A 13,194-nucleotide genomic window follows, 5' to 3' on the forward strand; every position below is an offset into this window, starting at 1 on the left:
AGGTGGGGGCAGCGACTGGCTGGGCGGAGGGAGCAGAGATGGGGCGGGGAGCCAGCGCTGGGGGAGCCAGCGTGCGGCCCCGAATGGAAGGAGGCGGGGCTTCTCCAGGTAGTACTGAATCTGCCCCCTCCCCGGGGAGAGCTGAGGAGCGTTAATAAATCTCTAAGCCGAGGAGGAAACTCTGGCTGGGGCAGTGCGCTGAGCTCCGGCTGCTCGTGGAGAACGGCGGCCGAGCGGCAGCGCCGGAGTCTGCGGCGGCAGGAGCAGCACAGCGGGCAAAATACAAAGAGACCACAACAGAAAGGAGCCCTTGGCCCTCTCCCCTAAACACTGTCCCTTCCACCGTCGCCTCCCCTTCGCACCGCGCGCGGTGCTGCTCGTGCCCGGGGCCACTTGGACTTCTATGTGACCGCGAGACTGCCGAAGGAAGGATCCTGGGGACAAGAGGGTCGCCTGTGGGAGCCCCCGAGGGCCAAGTTTGCGGCCACTTTTGCACGCACCCGCCCTTAGCCCTCGCCAGGCCCTTTCTGCAGCCCAGCTGTCCCGGCTGTCCTTCGCCTGCTCGCGTGCCCTGCAGCCGTTGTTCCCGGCGACCATGGTGACCGTGGAGGAGCTGCGGGAGATGGACTGCAGCGTGCTCAAAAGGCTGATGAACCGGGACGAGAACGGCGGCGGCGCCCTGGGGCTGGTGAGCGGCGGCAAGTGCCTGCTGCTGGACTGCAGACCGTTCCTGGCGCACAGCGCGGGCTACATACGAGGCTCGGTCAACGTGCGCTGCAACACCATCGTGCGTCGGCGGGCCAAAGGTTCTGTGAGCCTGGAGCAGATCCTGCCCGCCGAGGAAGAGGTGCGCGCCCGCCTGCGCTCCGGCCTCTACTCGGCCGTCATCGTCTACGACGAGCGTAGCCCGCGCGCTGAGAGCCTCCGCGAGGACAGCACCGTGTCGCTGGTAGTTCAGGCTCTGCGCCGCAACGCCGAGCGCACCGACATCTGTCTGCTCAAAGGTAAAGGCGAGCGCAGGAGCGCGAGCTGGAAGCGGGGCGTAGCGGGGCTTTGGCGGCCTGCGCCTTGGTGGCTAGGGGAAAAAGTCCCCGGAAGGACTCGCGGCGGCGCGGATCCCCTCGCACTGCTTTGTGCGTGTTAGTGTGTACGGGTTTGCAAGGGTGTTGTGCGTTTGTGTTGCAGTGCGAGCTCCTGAAGTCCTCGGGACGGTGAGGGCACGTTTCCTCCGTCACCTGCAATTCTGCGCCCTTCCTGGCTGTTTTGCATTTGTTTACACTCACTAACGGTCAGGCCGCGCCGGCAAAATGCCTCTTCTGGTTTGCCCACCTTCAAGTCCAGGGAAGTGCTCCCAAGTGCCACTGTGCGGGTGGGGACAGATTAGGCCTGTCGGTTTGGCATGCCGGGGCCCTGCACGGAGTCCAAACCCGAGAACCCGAGAGGTGGGGAAGGGGGTGAAGGACAGAGCGCTGGTTCCACCAGGAACCAGCCCTATGGAAATGCGCACAGAAGCTCGGGTTTCGGACACGGAGCGATCTGTATCTCCTCCCCGACTGTCCAACTCCGAGCTCCTCCTGGAAGGTGGCCAACTCCTCCGGTGCCGGGCTAGACCCGGGCTCCCGGCGCTGCAAGCGGGAGGTGTGAGTAGTTGAGGAACGCAAGGCGAGACAGTGTCTCTTAAATATTCAGGCAGCAGAGAAGTACGACCTTTTGTTCAGACACGATTCTCGACGAGCAGATGGCGGTGCCGTGCTTGATTAAAGAGAACCCTGATGAAACTCTTTGGGGAAGAGAGGTCTTGTCAGATCTGAAAGTAAGACACGGAGCAAGGACCGCGTGCTGTCCACGTAACTGGAGGGACGGTGCGCCCGCTGGCACCTGCGGGCCGGGCCCGGCCGCGGTCCTCGGCGGCCCCCGCGCGGGGGGAGCCTCAGGACGCGTGGGGTGAGGGCGTCCCCCGGCCGTGCGGAGCCCCTGCCTCCCTCCGCCACATTCCGCGCATTCTTTCTCCCTTGTCCAGTCCTCGCCTCCGAAGCCAGAGGCGTTGCAGACCCGGCCTTCAAAGAGTCGCGCGGTTCCCCCCTGCCGGCGCCCCGCGCCCCCTCCCTCCTTTCCTTTCCTTTCCTCCCTGGACCTGCTCACCCTAGAGGAAGGGGAGGAGGGCGGAAACCTCTCCCCACCGCCCTTTCCAAAGGCACCACAAAACTGCTCAGTGGCGACGGGCCGGGCTTGCCCTGGTGAACAGCGGGGGGCTTTGTTCTCGGCAGTTGTTTCCTGGCCATTTGACCTGTCAGCTGCTGGGGAAATGCTGCTGTTGACCTGTGGTTGAACTACTAAGGCGATTTTGCTGATTTTTCTTTCTCTGTGAGGCTGCCTTTTGCACCTCCGGTGGAGCCCAATCCTCCTCCCCTCTCCTCAAAGCCCTTTCAGAGAAAGTGCCAGGAAAGGGCCAACCCCGAAAGGACCGGGCGCCCCGTGGCGGGCGCACATCCCCGCGTGCTCCCGCGTCCAGGTACTGGTTAGATCGCCCCTGTGGGGGTATAGGCAGTTGAGCACACCTGCTCGCGCTTGTCGGGTCCTGGCGGGAACGACAAGAGAAACTGCTTTGACACGAAAGTCCCTTCGAGTGGCCGGGTATAGCCAAGGTGTTCTCCGTGCCGCCCTGCCCTGGGTCCCTCCTGTGTTAGAGCCCCCGCGCTCTCCTCCCTCCGCGGGCCTCTGAACCCTGGACCTTTCTCCGGGGAGGGCAGACCCACGTGGAGTCTGGGTTTGTTTTGTTTTTCTTGGAAGAAATCCGGAGGGTCCCCCCTCTAGAGCGGCAGCTCGGGGACCTTGGCCCTTGGGCTTCCTGGCGCGCAGATCCGTAGGCCCCGCTCCCGGGGAGGGAGGCTTATTTTTAAGGTCCCCGGCTTGCGGCACCTGCCTGGTCCCCCGAATCCCACCGGGAGAGCCTGGAGCCAGATCGCTTGTGGGAGCCTCCCCACGGCTCTGCACGAGGCAAATGCTAATGTAAAGCTTGAGGAGGACAGGAGCCTCTGAGTAAAATGCTAGTCCCCTGACGGTTGGCGAGGTGCCTGGCCAGCGGAAAAGCAGTGCATTCGAGGCCTGCACTGCCTCCTTCGGTCGGACCTTGCGCGGGCCAGGAGGAAGACCCTGTGCCCCTCACAGTGGGCAGACCCACTCTTTCCTCTGAGATGCCGTGTCTGGGCCTGGTCTCAGGGTGAACTTGTCTCTTTAGAACAGGCCACGGCAGTAGCCAGGAGACTCTCAGCGGGTCTTCATAAGCAAAGGGAGCCTGCCTTGGGCATCTGCTGTCCGAACTTCTTAGAGGTGGCAATCCCGGCGGGTTCTGTTGTGCTGGTAGAATATCTTGGAGGTGGTTGGCTGGGCCATCGTCTGTTTAACTGAACTTCTTTGCATATATGTGTTAAGCTGAGGTCACCTTAACACAATTCCTCTTCCTTCTCTTTGCATCCTACTGGAAAAGGCTTTGGCAGTGAGGGCAGAGAGAAACTGGGCAGTGTCTGCTCCCACCTCCATGGGGAAGCTGCCCTCGCGGAGGAGACCAGTGAAGGCCTCCCCACCCCCAGCTGAAGGCAGGGGAGTGGAGGCGCTGTAGGGGGTGGGAGGGGATAGGGAGCTAAAGGGAAACTTTGGAAAACACCCTTAGATTATCTTTAGTAAAATGCCTGAATTGATTAGGGGTTGGGTAATTTGGTTCCTACCGGAGCTGTTCCTGTTACTTTGTAGCTAATGGGCCTTTCTGCACGTCTCATTTCATGGGTGGTGGTGGGTGTGGAGTAAAAATGGTCGGACACTGAGCCAGTCAGTGTCCAGTCAGCCAGTCGTTGGGGGCTGTCGTCCTGCAGGGGCAGTAAAAACAGCAGGGTCTTTTCAAAAGTTATATTATCCTTCCTGGCCAAAGGCTATCTAATTCTACCAATTCATTGAGTTTAAAAGTTTGATTTTTCTCTTTCTGTCTCTTTCAAGGGCAATTGGTTGGCTACTCGTTGCAGGTCGTTAAAATGACTGATACTGCAGTCAAGAATTCATAGTTAAGAGTAAATTTCACTTAATAAAATGCTGCCTAATTTTTGCATTTTGTAACATTACCCGTTTCGCTAAAAGCAATAAACCCAAGTCACTAAATTATTTGGCCTTTTTGCTAGTAAAATTCCCATTGGGGAAAACTTTTTTTTAAACCTAATTTTATTTAAAATCCTGTGAGGCATTTTTAGGGGCCGTTTAGAAGCTTCAGCTTTTCAGATTTTATTACAGTACGCTGCTCCTTTCAAATCTCTCTCCTACATACGTGGATTAGGGTTATAGGTGCCACGTTCCCCCCTTCATTAGAGAAAGACTAAAAGAGAGTTTTCTTATCCTAACAGAAGTCATTCTTTACCTCCCATATTCCCCAAATAACCAATCAGTCTGTTATGCCGGAGATTTCAGATATAAAAACATTATCTCTCTTTTCTGTCTAAAATTAATCTTAGCTCGTGACTTTTGCCTGATTTCACGTTCTTGATTTCAAAGCTCTCCTGGAACTGTTCTGAGAAATTTGGAGGATCAACCAGATTATTTGAGCCCCTCCCTTCCCATGGGAGCTCCTGGACTCTCCAGTCCCGAGGCCTGACCCTTCAGGCCTGACTCTTCAGACCCCGACATCACACTTTCTGTAGAAACAGCTACTGAGACCGATAATGAAGGAGATGGGGTGGAGCTAGTAGCCCTGGCCTTTCAGGTGACTGCTGAAGTTGTACACCTCCTCCACCCAAAGGGACTGGCTTTTCTCCTTACAAGTGTCACCGTGGCTGTGACAGCCAAGGATTGTTAGAATGACAAAAAGTGGTGTGCCCGAAAGAGAATTTCTATCCTCTATTGTAATTTCTTACAGAATTAAAATGATTGAAGCAAACTTGCTACTTTTTGCATCATTTGAACTGCATGATCCCAACACAAAACTAAAGATGGTGTCTGTAAGTTGAGTGTGAAACCTGGATCGTTATTAAGCCAATGAGCTCCCTTGGGCTTGGCCTTGCTGCTTATATTATAAGAGAGGGGGGACGCCCAGCGACTTAGAGGTGGCAAGGGAGGAAGGAGAGGATGGCCTTTTTTAAGGAGCCAAGAAATTTCTTTGAAGAATCAGAACATCTGAAACCAGATAGCCTGTTTCCTTACTGGGAGGCAGTTCCCGCCTGACAAAGAGGAAGTTTGACAGGAAGAAAAGGTCACTCTGGAACGGAAGCCAGTTGCTGAACGAAGCAGATCGCCCAGGACCGCCTGGGAGGGACCTGCAAACTAGAGCCAGCCAAGAGCCAGCCGAGTGTGGCCTTAGGTGTCAGCCAGCTCTCCGGGGACAGACAGGTCTGTGTTGGGAGTCCCAAGGTGAGGAGCCCACTTCAGAAAAATTTAAAATCTTCCCAGCATGATATGGGCACTTTCAAAGTCAACACCCACCTCAGGGGAAGTTCTCAAAGCCACATGACCTTCAGATGACCCCAGAGTTTCTTGCTGGGCAACATTTGCCTCGAATTGATACAATGGCCCAGGAAGCAAGGCCTTGAGAACGGGGATACCCTGGGCTCCGAGGGGGAAAAGCAGCAGCCGCATCGAGACTGGTGACCCTGGTCACCGCCAGTGACAGTCTCCCCCACCGCACACCGTTAGGGGTCTTGTTCTGGTGATGGGGCAGCCCTGCCCGCATCGCCCGTTCTCTCCAAAGCACCCCACACCCCTACTGCCTCAGCCCTGCACGGGCCCGGACTGAGGCCAGCCGGTCGTCACCTTCAGGAGACTCTGGAAAGCGCCTTGCTGAGCGAGTGAGTGTGTGAGCGACACAGAAGAGCAAGGAGTTGAACTGGAAATGTAGTTACTCCTCAAGGAAGACTGGTGAAAAATTACGTTCCTTCCCCCCAAGTTTTCAAAGTAAGATGAGAAAATGAGAACTTTTTAACACTACAAAGCCTGTTATTAATTAAGAACATGGGAAAAACAGGTCAAAATGAGTCACTATGTTGTAGGATGACATATACTAGGACGTAGGAAAAACAGGTGGAATCTGTTGTGAAATTGTTTTCAGAAGGTAGAAATGGGGATCTTGGGCCCCTAATGTCAGTCTGTAGTTTGCCACTAAGTAAGTTGTGGCCGTTAGGGATTGTGGAAGATTGGAATTTAGAGATGACATAGCCTGAAAGCCTCCCATTCTTCCCTTCCGAGGGCAGCACGGCCGGGGTTGGGGGAGCCTGTGCTTGCCCCACCCCTGGCTGGCGCCTCGCCGGTGCCCTCCGGCCTGCTCGCCTGCAGGCGGCTCGGGATGCAGCCAGCCCGTGGCCTCCGGGTGGAAAAAGCCTTCCTTCTCGTAGGTTCTGGATAGAACTGGGTGATCTAAATCGAACTCCTACTCACAGGGCTGTGGCTGTGGTGTTGGCACGGATTTGGGGGTGGGGAGGGGAGGGGAGGCACTGAGAAGTCTGGGAGCAGCCTTTGGACCCCACCTACAGTAAGAAATCGTTTTCATTTCCGTCATGATCCAGTACAGGGGTACAGACACACCTGAAACTAGAGTTCCTTGAAGTGATACCATCTTTAAATGCAATGCAGTCTAGTCGTTTGTTTTATTTCATGAAATTGAAAATGCTGGTCACAGCTCCTGAACGACATCCCGTAGTTAGGAAAGCACTGGGAAGCAGCAAGAGTTTGGTGAGATGGCCGCAGTGTTCTGTTCAGAGGTTTTTGCACAGTCTCTTCACTCGAAACGGGCAGGCGGGCCGTGCCCCCCGCAGAAGGACCACCAGGAAGGCAGGCAGGGTGGGCAGTGGGGCGGGCTCCTGACAGCTGGTGAGAAGTTGCCTTTGAGGCCAGCGGGCTGAACGCTGGCCATGCCCTTCGCTGGGGGCTGCCCCACAGCTCAGCTTCCTCTTCTGTAAATTGGAGGAAAGTCCCATCATCCTCCAGGACTACTGGTTGGACACATGTATGGGAAGAGCCTGGGATGCAGTGAGCATTTCCTCTTAAGAGTGCCTGTCATTTTTATTAACACAGATCTGATACCCAGAGACCATGTCCTGCAACATGGCCTTGTGTGGGGGTGGCCTTGGGGGGTTCCTGCCTGGGCACCATTCCGGGTGTACCACCTGCTGTGAGCTTCTGGCCCCGGGGCAGCTCCTGGCTCCCCCAGGAGGTGCTCCCTTTGTGACGCTGCTTGTAACAACCAGCCACAGACCCGCCCAAACCGCAGCTCGGGAGGAAAGCCCCTTTCCTGGCTGCCACGGCATGGATGTGACCCTCCCACGGCTCCTGTCCCTGCTGGTCTGCTTCCTCACTTCCTTCCTTTCTGCTCATTCCCTAAAGGGCCGCCAGAGGAACTGCCTCTTCAGCCATCATCTTTCTGTTCTGTTCTAACAGCGTCTTCTACTGACCATTGCGGGTCTGGCCTCTGTCTTGTCCCCGCCTGTCATCACACACCCTGGGGTCAGCAGCTGCTGCGGGTTCTGCTGCCCCCCGGGGTTGGTTGATGATGGGAGTGATGGTGGCGGCGGATGTCCCTGGCTGGGGAGGGGTCTTCAGCTCAGGAAGTACAGTCAGTGTCTGCCCTTTTGCTGTGTAACTCCACCGTCTCACGACTCCAGCTAGAAAAAATCAGGAAAGCCCAGGAGGAGGCGGCAGCGGCGGTGGCTGCCCAAAGTCTGGAAAGTTGCCAGGAATGCTGGAGTCCCCTTGCAGGTGCCTAAAAAGGAAACCTTCATTATGTGTCTCCCCGAGGCCAGGCGCCGAGCACTGGCTGGACCAATCAGTCCTCGAAGGGTGCCAGGCGGGGATGTTTCATCACAGCCTGCAGATGAGGATGGCGCTCGGAGGCTCCGCGGCAGCCCTGGGCCTGTCCCCCAGGCCTGTGCGTGTGGCTCTGAAGGCAGTGCGCTTTCCAGAACTTGCGTCTGGTGCCCTGTCCTGTACCTTCTCAGCAACGGGAAGAACATTCCTTCCACCACCTGAAGCTCCTTCCCCTTCTGCCCTCAGGGGTGCTCCTCTCTGTGACCTTGGAGCCTGGCTCTGGCCCTCCTGTGCCTTTCCCTTTGCTTTTGGGTGGGTGCCACTCTTCTGACTGTCCCGGTGATGAGCGTTTGGGGGGCACCGCTTGTTCCTTATATTTCTTTGGGGGCAGGGGAAACATGCTTTAATAGCTCGTATTATGTAATAAATGCAGGGATCATTTTTTTGTGTGTGAAAATGCAAACCCTGCAGAAGTCTACAGAGTAACACGTGATGACTTTTTATATAGGTGTTCAGCATGGTCTGTGGATTGATCCATTTCCGTTTCTCCTTTGGAGGAAGCATTTACAAAGTTTCCCGTCCCTGACTTCAGCCAGAGCTGCTGGGTAGCTCTTCTCCCCACCCCTCCCCCAAGTCTGTTCCGTCTGGGCCAGCAATGTCTGCAGCTTTAGAAGGAAAGAGGGAGCAGATGAGGGGAGGCAGGGCTGGGGAGCTGCTCCTGTGATGAGGCCACCACTAAGACCACCAGCACGTCTGAAACTGGCAGTGAGGGCAGGTCCCTCAGCAGGTTTTCTATCCCAGGAGGCTGGCCATTATGACTCAGCGGGAGCAGGTGCCTGTGACCAGAGAGATCTCCATTTATAGCCCGATGAGGGAGGGGGAGGGGAGCAGGGGAGGGATGTCTGCCCTGCCTCTGGAAGCCCTGGGATGTGGCAAAGGATCCTGCCCTTCCTCTCCGAAGCAGTTTGTAGGGTCGAGATCCTGGGCAAGCAATGGACTAACCATCACGTGCCTGCATATTGGAAGATTATTCTGCATGTTACAGGAAACAGTGGCACCGCATCACTAGCCAGAAAGGTTTAACAGTACTAGCTACATACACGGCCATCCGCGGAATGGGCCCACGGCGGTGGCTGCTCCACACCATGCAGGCCCCACTGAATTATTTTGATCTAAGTCTGTGTACATTTTTAAAATTAGGTATAACTGACATGTAGCATTAGTTTCAGGTATAAAGCGTAATGATTTGCTATTTGACTATATTGCAAAATGGTCGCTGCAATAAGTGTACCTAACATCTGTCTCTGCACATGGTTAAACATTTTTTCTTATGAAGAGAACTTAAAGATCGACTCGCTCAGCTGCTTTCACATGTACAACGCAGTCCTCTTAACTGGCCGTCCCCGTGCTGGACATCGCAGCCCGAGGGCTCGTTTATTTTATAATGGGAAGTTTTGATCCCTTTCGTCTGCTGAATTAATTTACAATCCATCTTTGGTCCTACAGTAAAAAGACAAGCAGGGCCAGACATTGACAGTAGATGGTAAGTTACCCACAGAGCAAAGGCCCAGAGATCACAAGATAATCGGAGATGGAGGCTGAATGTTTCTTCTTGGAGCATTTCCTGCCCGCCTCTGCCCAGCCAGCGCTGTTCTGCTTGGCACTAACGTGATTCCATTCAAGTTCATCTCTTTTTTACTTGAAAGACCTCCCTTCCCCGGAAGGTGATCCCACAGATAACCATTCCTGGGCTTAGCAACTCTCGGGTCAGGAAATCCTCCCTTGCCCCAAACCTGTATGTAGCAAGAGGGATTTATTTAGATTTAAGCCCATTTCCTCCCGTTCTGGCCCTTTGTTGGTGGAACAGCTGTTCACAGGGCCGTGCGACTGGCATCTGCTCTGTTGCTGAGATCCAGGAGGCCGGTGCCGGTGCCAGGTTCTCCTCTTCCCTCCCACACTGAACCCCTCCAAAGGAGGTGCTCAGGCTGGGGAACGACAGACATCTTTGTGGGTCCCAGGGCCCAGTGGCCGGTTTCTCATGCTCATGGAAACCCACGGTGGCCTTTCCGTCTTCCATGCCTTGTTGTCGCTCTTAGGAGCTTTTCTGGGGAGAGTCCCTTTTGCATACTCCCTGCCCATCTTCTGTGTGTCTGCATCCCACACTCAAGTCTTGACCACAAAGCTTTCCTCCAAGGCCTCCGCGTGCAGTCCTGGCTGAAGGTGGACCCGGCATCTCTGAAAAGGCTCCATAGCCATTATCTCTGGGCCCACAGCGCCACCCAGTGGCAAATGTAGAGCTAGCCAGGCCCAGCGTCCCAACAGTTCTCCTCAGTAAAGGGTTAGGATTCAAGATCTTTGTGGTTTCTTGCTGGCTTAGTGACCCCACTAACTTGAGCTTCTGTCTCCTTTGCAGGTGGCTATGAGCGGTTTTCCTCCGAGTATCCAGAATTCTGTTCCAAAACCAAGGCCCTGGCAGCCATCCCGCCCATCATGCCCCCCAGCACGGCCGAGTCCTTGGACCTGGGCTGCAGCTCCTGTGGGACCCCACTGCACGACCAGGTGTGCGGGGGCGCGGGGGGGCTTCTCTCCAGAGGCTCTGGGTGCAGAGCCTCCACTGCGGGGAGAGTGGTGAACCCCGATACTGGGATGGGATGTAAGGTAGTTTAGGAATACATTCCATTTATTCCTTGGAATGCTTGCTCTCCGCTCTCTTATTACCCTCACTGAAGAAAGCGGCGCGGAGCCAGAACTCCCTGCTTAGCCTCCAGCGTTCTGTGCAGACAAACGAGGAGGTGGCTGAAGCTGGAAGTGGTGTGACCTGCCCTGGGGGAGGGAGCGGCCTGTGGACCCCAGGCCCAGGCCGGGACAGTCGGGCTGTCTCCATTTACGGGTCAATCGTAAATGCCAAATGGACATGAATGGTCAGCAAACCCTGCCCCAAGAAAACCAGTGTAAGCCATTGCATTTCTTTAAACCCACCCCTTCCAGGACCTTCCAGTTAAATGGCGGGAGTGAACTTACGGAGTCCAGCAACTCTGCTCCCTAAACCCCAGATTTTGAAAATTGCCATTAATTTAAGCCAACGTTACCTAGTTTTGCCAAGAGGCCTCCTCCCATCTGTGAGGCCGACATGATATGTGTTCTTGATGTACCAACCAGATAAGTCCCTCAACTTACACCTGGTGACTAGCAGGTGTCAACTCTCAATGTCACAGCGGTGGGATAAGCCAGCACTGTGTCTGCCTCCTCATTCACCACGCAGGAGGCGGGCTGCTTGAGCGACGCCGCACCCCTCCTGGCCTCTCTGCAGAGGGCAGTGTCCCAGGGCGCCATCGCTTCCCTCAGGAGCCCCAGCAGGATGCGGGGACACCGAGGAGGGCTGTGTCCACAGGTGCTCTCCCCAGGGCCTGTGAAAGCCACCTCTCACTGTCCCAAGCACCCCAGCCTCTTCCTGGTTGCTCGACACTCACGCTGTCTGTTTCCCCTCTGGCACAGGGAGGCCCGGTGGAGATCCTGCCCTTCCTCTACCTCGGCAGTGCCTACCATGCCGCCCGGAGAGACATGCTGGACGCCCTGGGGATCACGGCCCTGCTGAACGTCTCCTCCGACTGCCCAAACCACTTCGAAGAACACTATCAGTACAAGTGCATCCCGGTGGAAGACAACCACAAGGCCGACATCAGCTCCTGGTTCATGGAAGCCATCGAGTACATTGGTAGGCTGGCCCTGGCTGCGGTCTGGGGCCAAGGCTGGGTGGGCGGGAGGCGAGGGACCACTTGCCCCTCGGGTAGGGAAGGAGGGATCTAGGGGGCGCTACTCACAGTGTACCCATTCCCTGCCCCCCGGCCACCCCCCCACCCCACGCCCCCTGCTCGTGGGAAGTCCTGCCTGTTGCATGTTGCAAATTTTGTTGGGCAGGGAGAGGAAGAGGGATCTTGCTCCCTGCCGTTGGCTTATGGAGCCAGTAATCTTTTGCTTGGGTGTCTCCAGGTGTCTAGATGGCAAGGCTCCTGGGATGGGGAGGAAGATAAAGAAAGGGAGAATTGGGTCATTGTTTTTCTTCCTGCAAGTGGAAATCCTTGCATTTGTGTTAGGGTGTAGCATGCGTTTTTTTCCTACCATAGTTTGGTTAAGTCTCAAAAACAGCCTAGCCTGGGTGGGATTCTGTAGCGCCTCCGCGTGGGGGGGCCCCCCTTCTTCCCTTCGGTGGGACTGCCCCGATCTCCAACACCTGTCCAATACCCTCCTCCCCCGGCCCCCAGGTCTGGCTGAGGCCGGCTGCCTTGGCGTTTGGGCAGAACGGGGCCTGCCGCGGGCGGGCGGGACACTGACGGAGCGCTCTCTGCCCCAGATGCGGTGAAGGAGTGCCGGGGCCGCGTGCTGGTGCACTGCCAGGCGGGCATCTCGCGCTCGGCCACCATCTGCCTGGCCTACCTGATGATGAAGAAGCGGGTGAGGCTGGAGGAGGCCTTCGAGTTCGTCAAGCAGCGGCGGAGCATCATCTCGCCCAACTTCAGCTTCATGGGGCAGCTGCTGCAGTTCGAGTCGCAGGTGCTGGCCACGTCCTGCGCAGCGGAGGCCGCCAGCCCGTCGGGGCCGCTGCGCGAGCGCGGCAAGGCCACCGCCACGCCCACCTCGCAGTTCGTCTTCAGCTTCCCGGTGTCGGTGGGCGTGCACGCGGCCCCCAGCAGCCTGCCCTACCTGCACAGCCCCATCACCACCTCCCCCAGCTGTTAGGGCCGCTCCGGGAACCCCCAAGCCGGGGCGTCAGCGACCCGACGGGTGGGGGCCGCGGGCCGGCAGCCAGTGGGGCACTGACCAGCCGGGGGCCGAAGACCCAGCCCCTTCCCATCCGCCTCTCCTCGGCCGACCACCAGGCCGCCAGAATGGCAATAAGGACTGTGAATACATATTAAAAACAAACAAAACCCTCCAACTTAGAGCAATAATGGCTGCCTCCACGGGCAGGGAAGACCTTGGTTTGGTTCATGTGTCGGTTTTACGTTTCAGATAGGAATTTCTTACCTCATTTTCTTAAAGCAGTAAGGCTTGAAGTTATGAAACCCACAGGTCCTGGCAAATGTGCCCACCCAGGCTTCTTAAGGGGGGTGGTGAGGGAGGGAGAGAAATAAGAAGAAAACGAGTTTGCCAGAAGTGCCTGGTTCTGTGTGCTTGGCCCTTTTTTTTGTCGTTGAGGCTACAGGATTTTTTTTTTTTTTTTAAGGAATCTTTGAGGACACGGTTTTCTAAGTCACAAACACGTGAATCATTATGCTTAATAATAAATAAAAGTATTTATTACGAAGTTCCACAGAGTATCTAAGTACGAGGGGTCTAGTGGCATGACTTCCGGATGTGTTTATGTTGATGTCGGTCATCGGAGCACAATGGCGAGCTGATGCCACAGCGGTGGCATTCAGT

The 13,194-nt window shown here is 56.1% G+C and overlaps 1 protein-coding gene across 1 annotated transcript; it reads left to right on the plus strand.

Moving 5' to 3' along the window:
* The first annotated feature begins 595 nt into the window (after positions 1 to 595).
* On the plus strand, positions 596 to 12,510 carry DUSP4 (dual specificity phosphatase 4). The gene is made up of 4 exons (XM_054565796.1): positions 596 to 1,004; positions 10,187 to 10,332; positions 11,269 to 11,488; positions 12,125 to 12,510. Exons 1-4 carry the CDS (start codon positions 596 to 598, stop codon positions 12,508 to 12,510), a joined length of 1,161 nt encoding a protein of 386 aa, XP_054421771.1.
* The last annotated feature ends 684 nt before the right edge of the window (positions 12,511 to 13,194 follow it).

Source organism: Pteronotus mesoamericanus, unplaced genomic scaffold (assembly GCF_021234165.1).
Source record: "Pteronotus mesoamericanus isolate MK-2021 breed Mesoamerican mustached bat unplaced genomic scaffold, CSHL_Meso_final contig_169, whole genome shotgun sequence".
In the NCBI taxonomy this organism is placed as follows: Eukaryota; Metazoa; Chordata; class Mammalia; order Chiroptera; family Mormoopidae; genus Pteronotus; species Pteronotus mesoamericanus.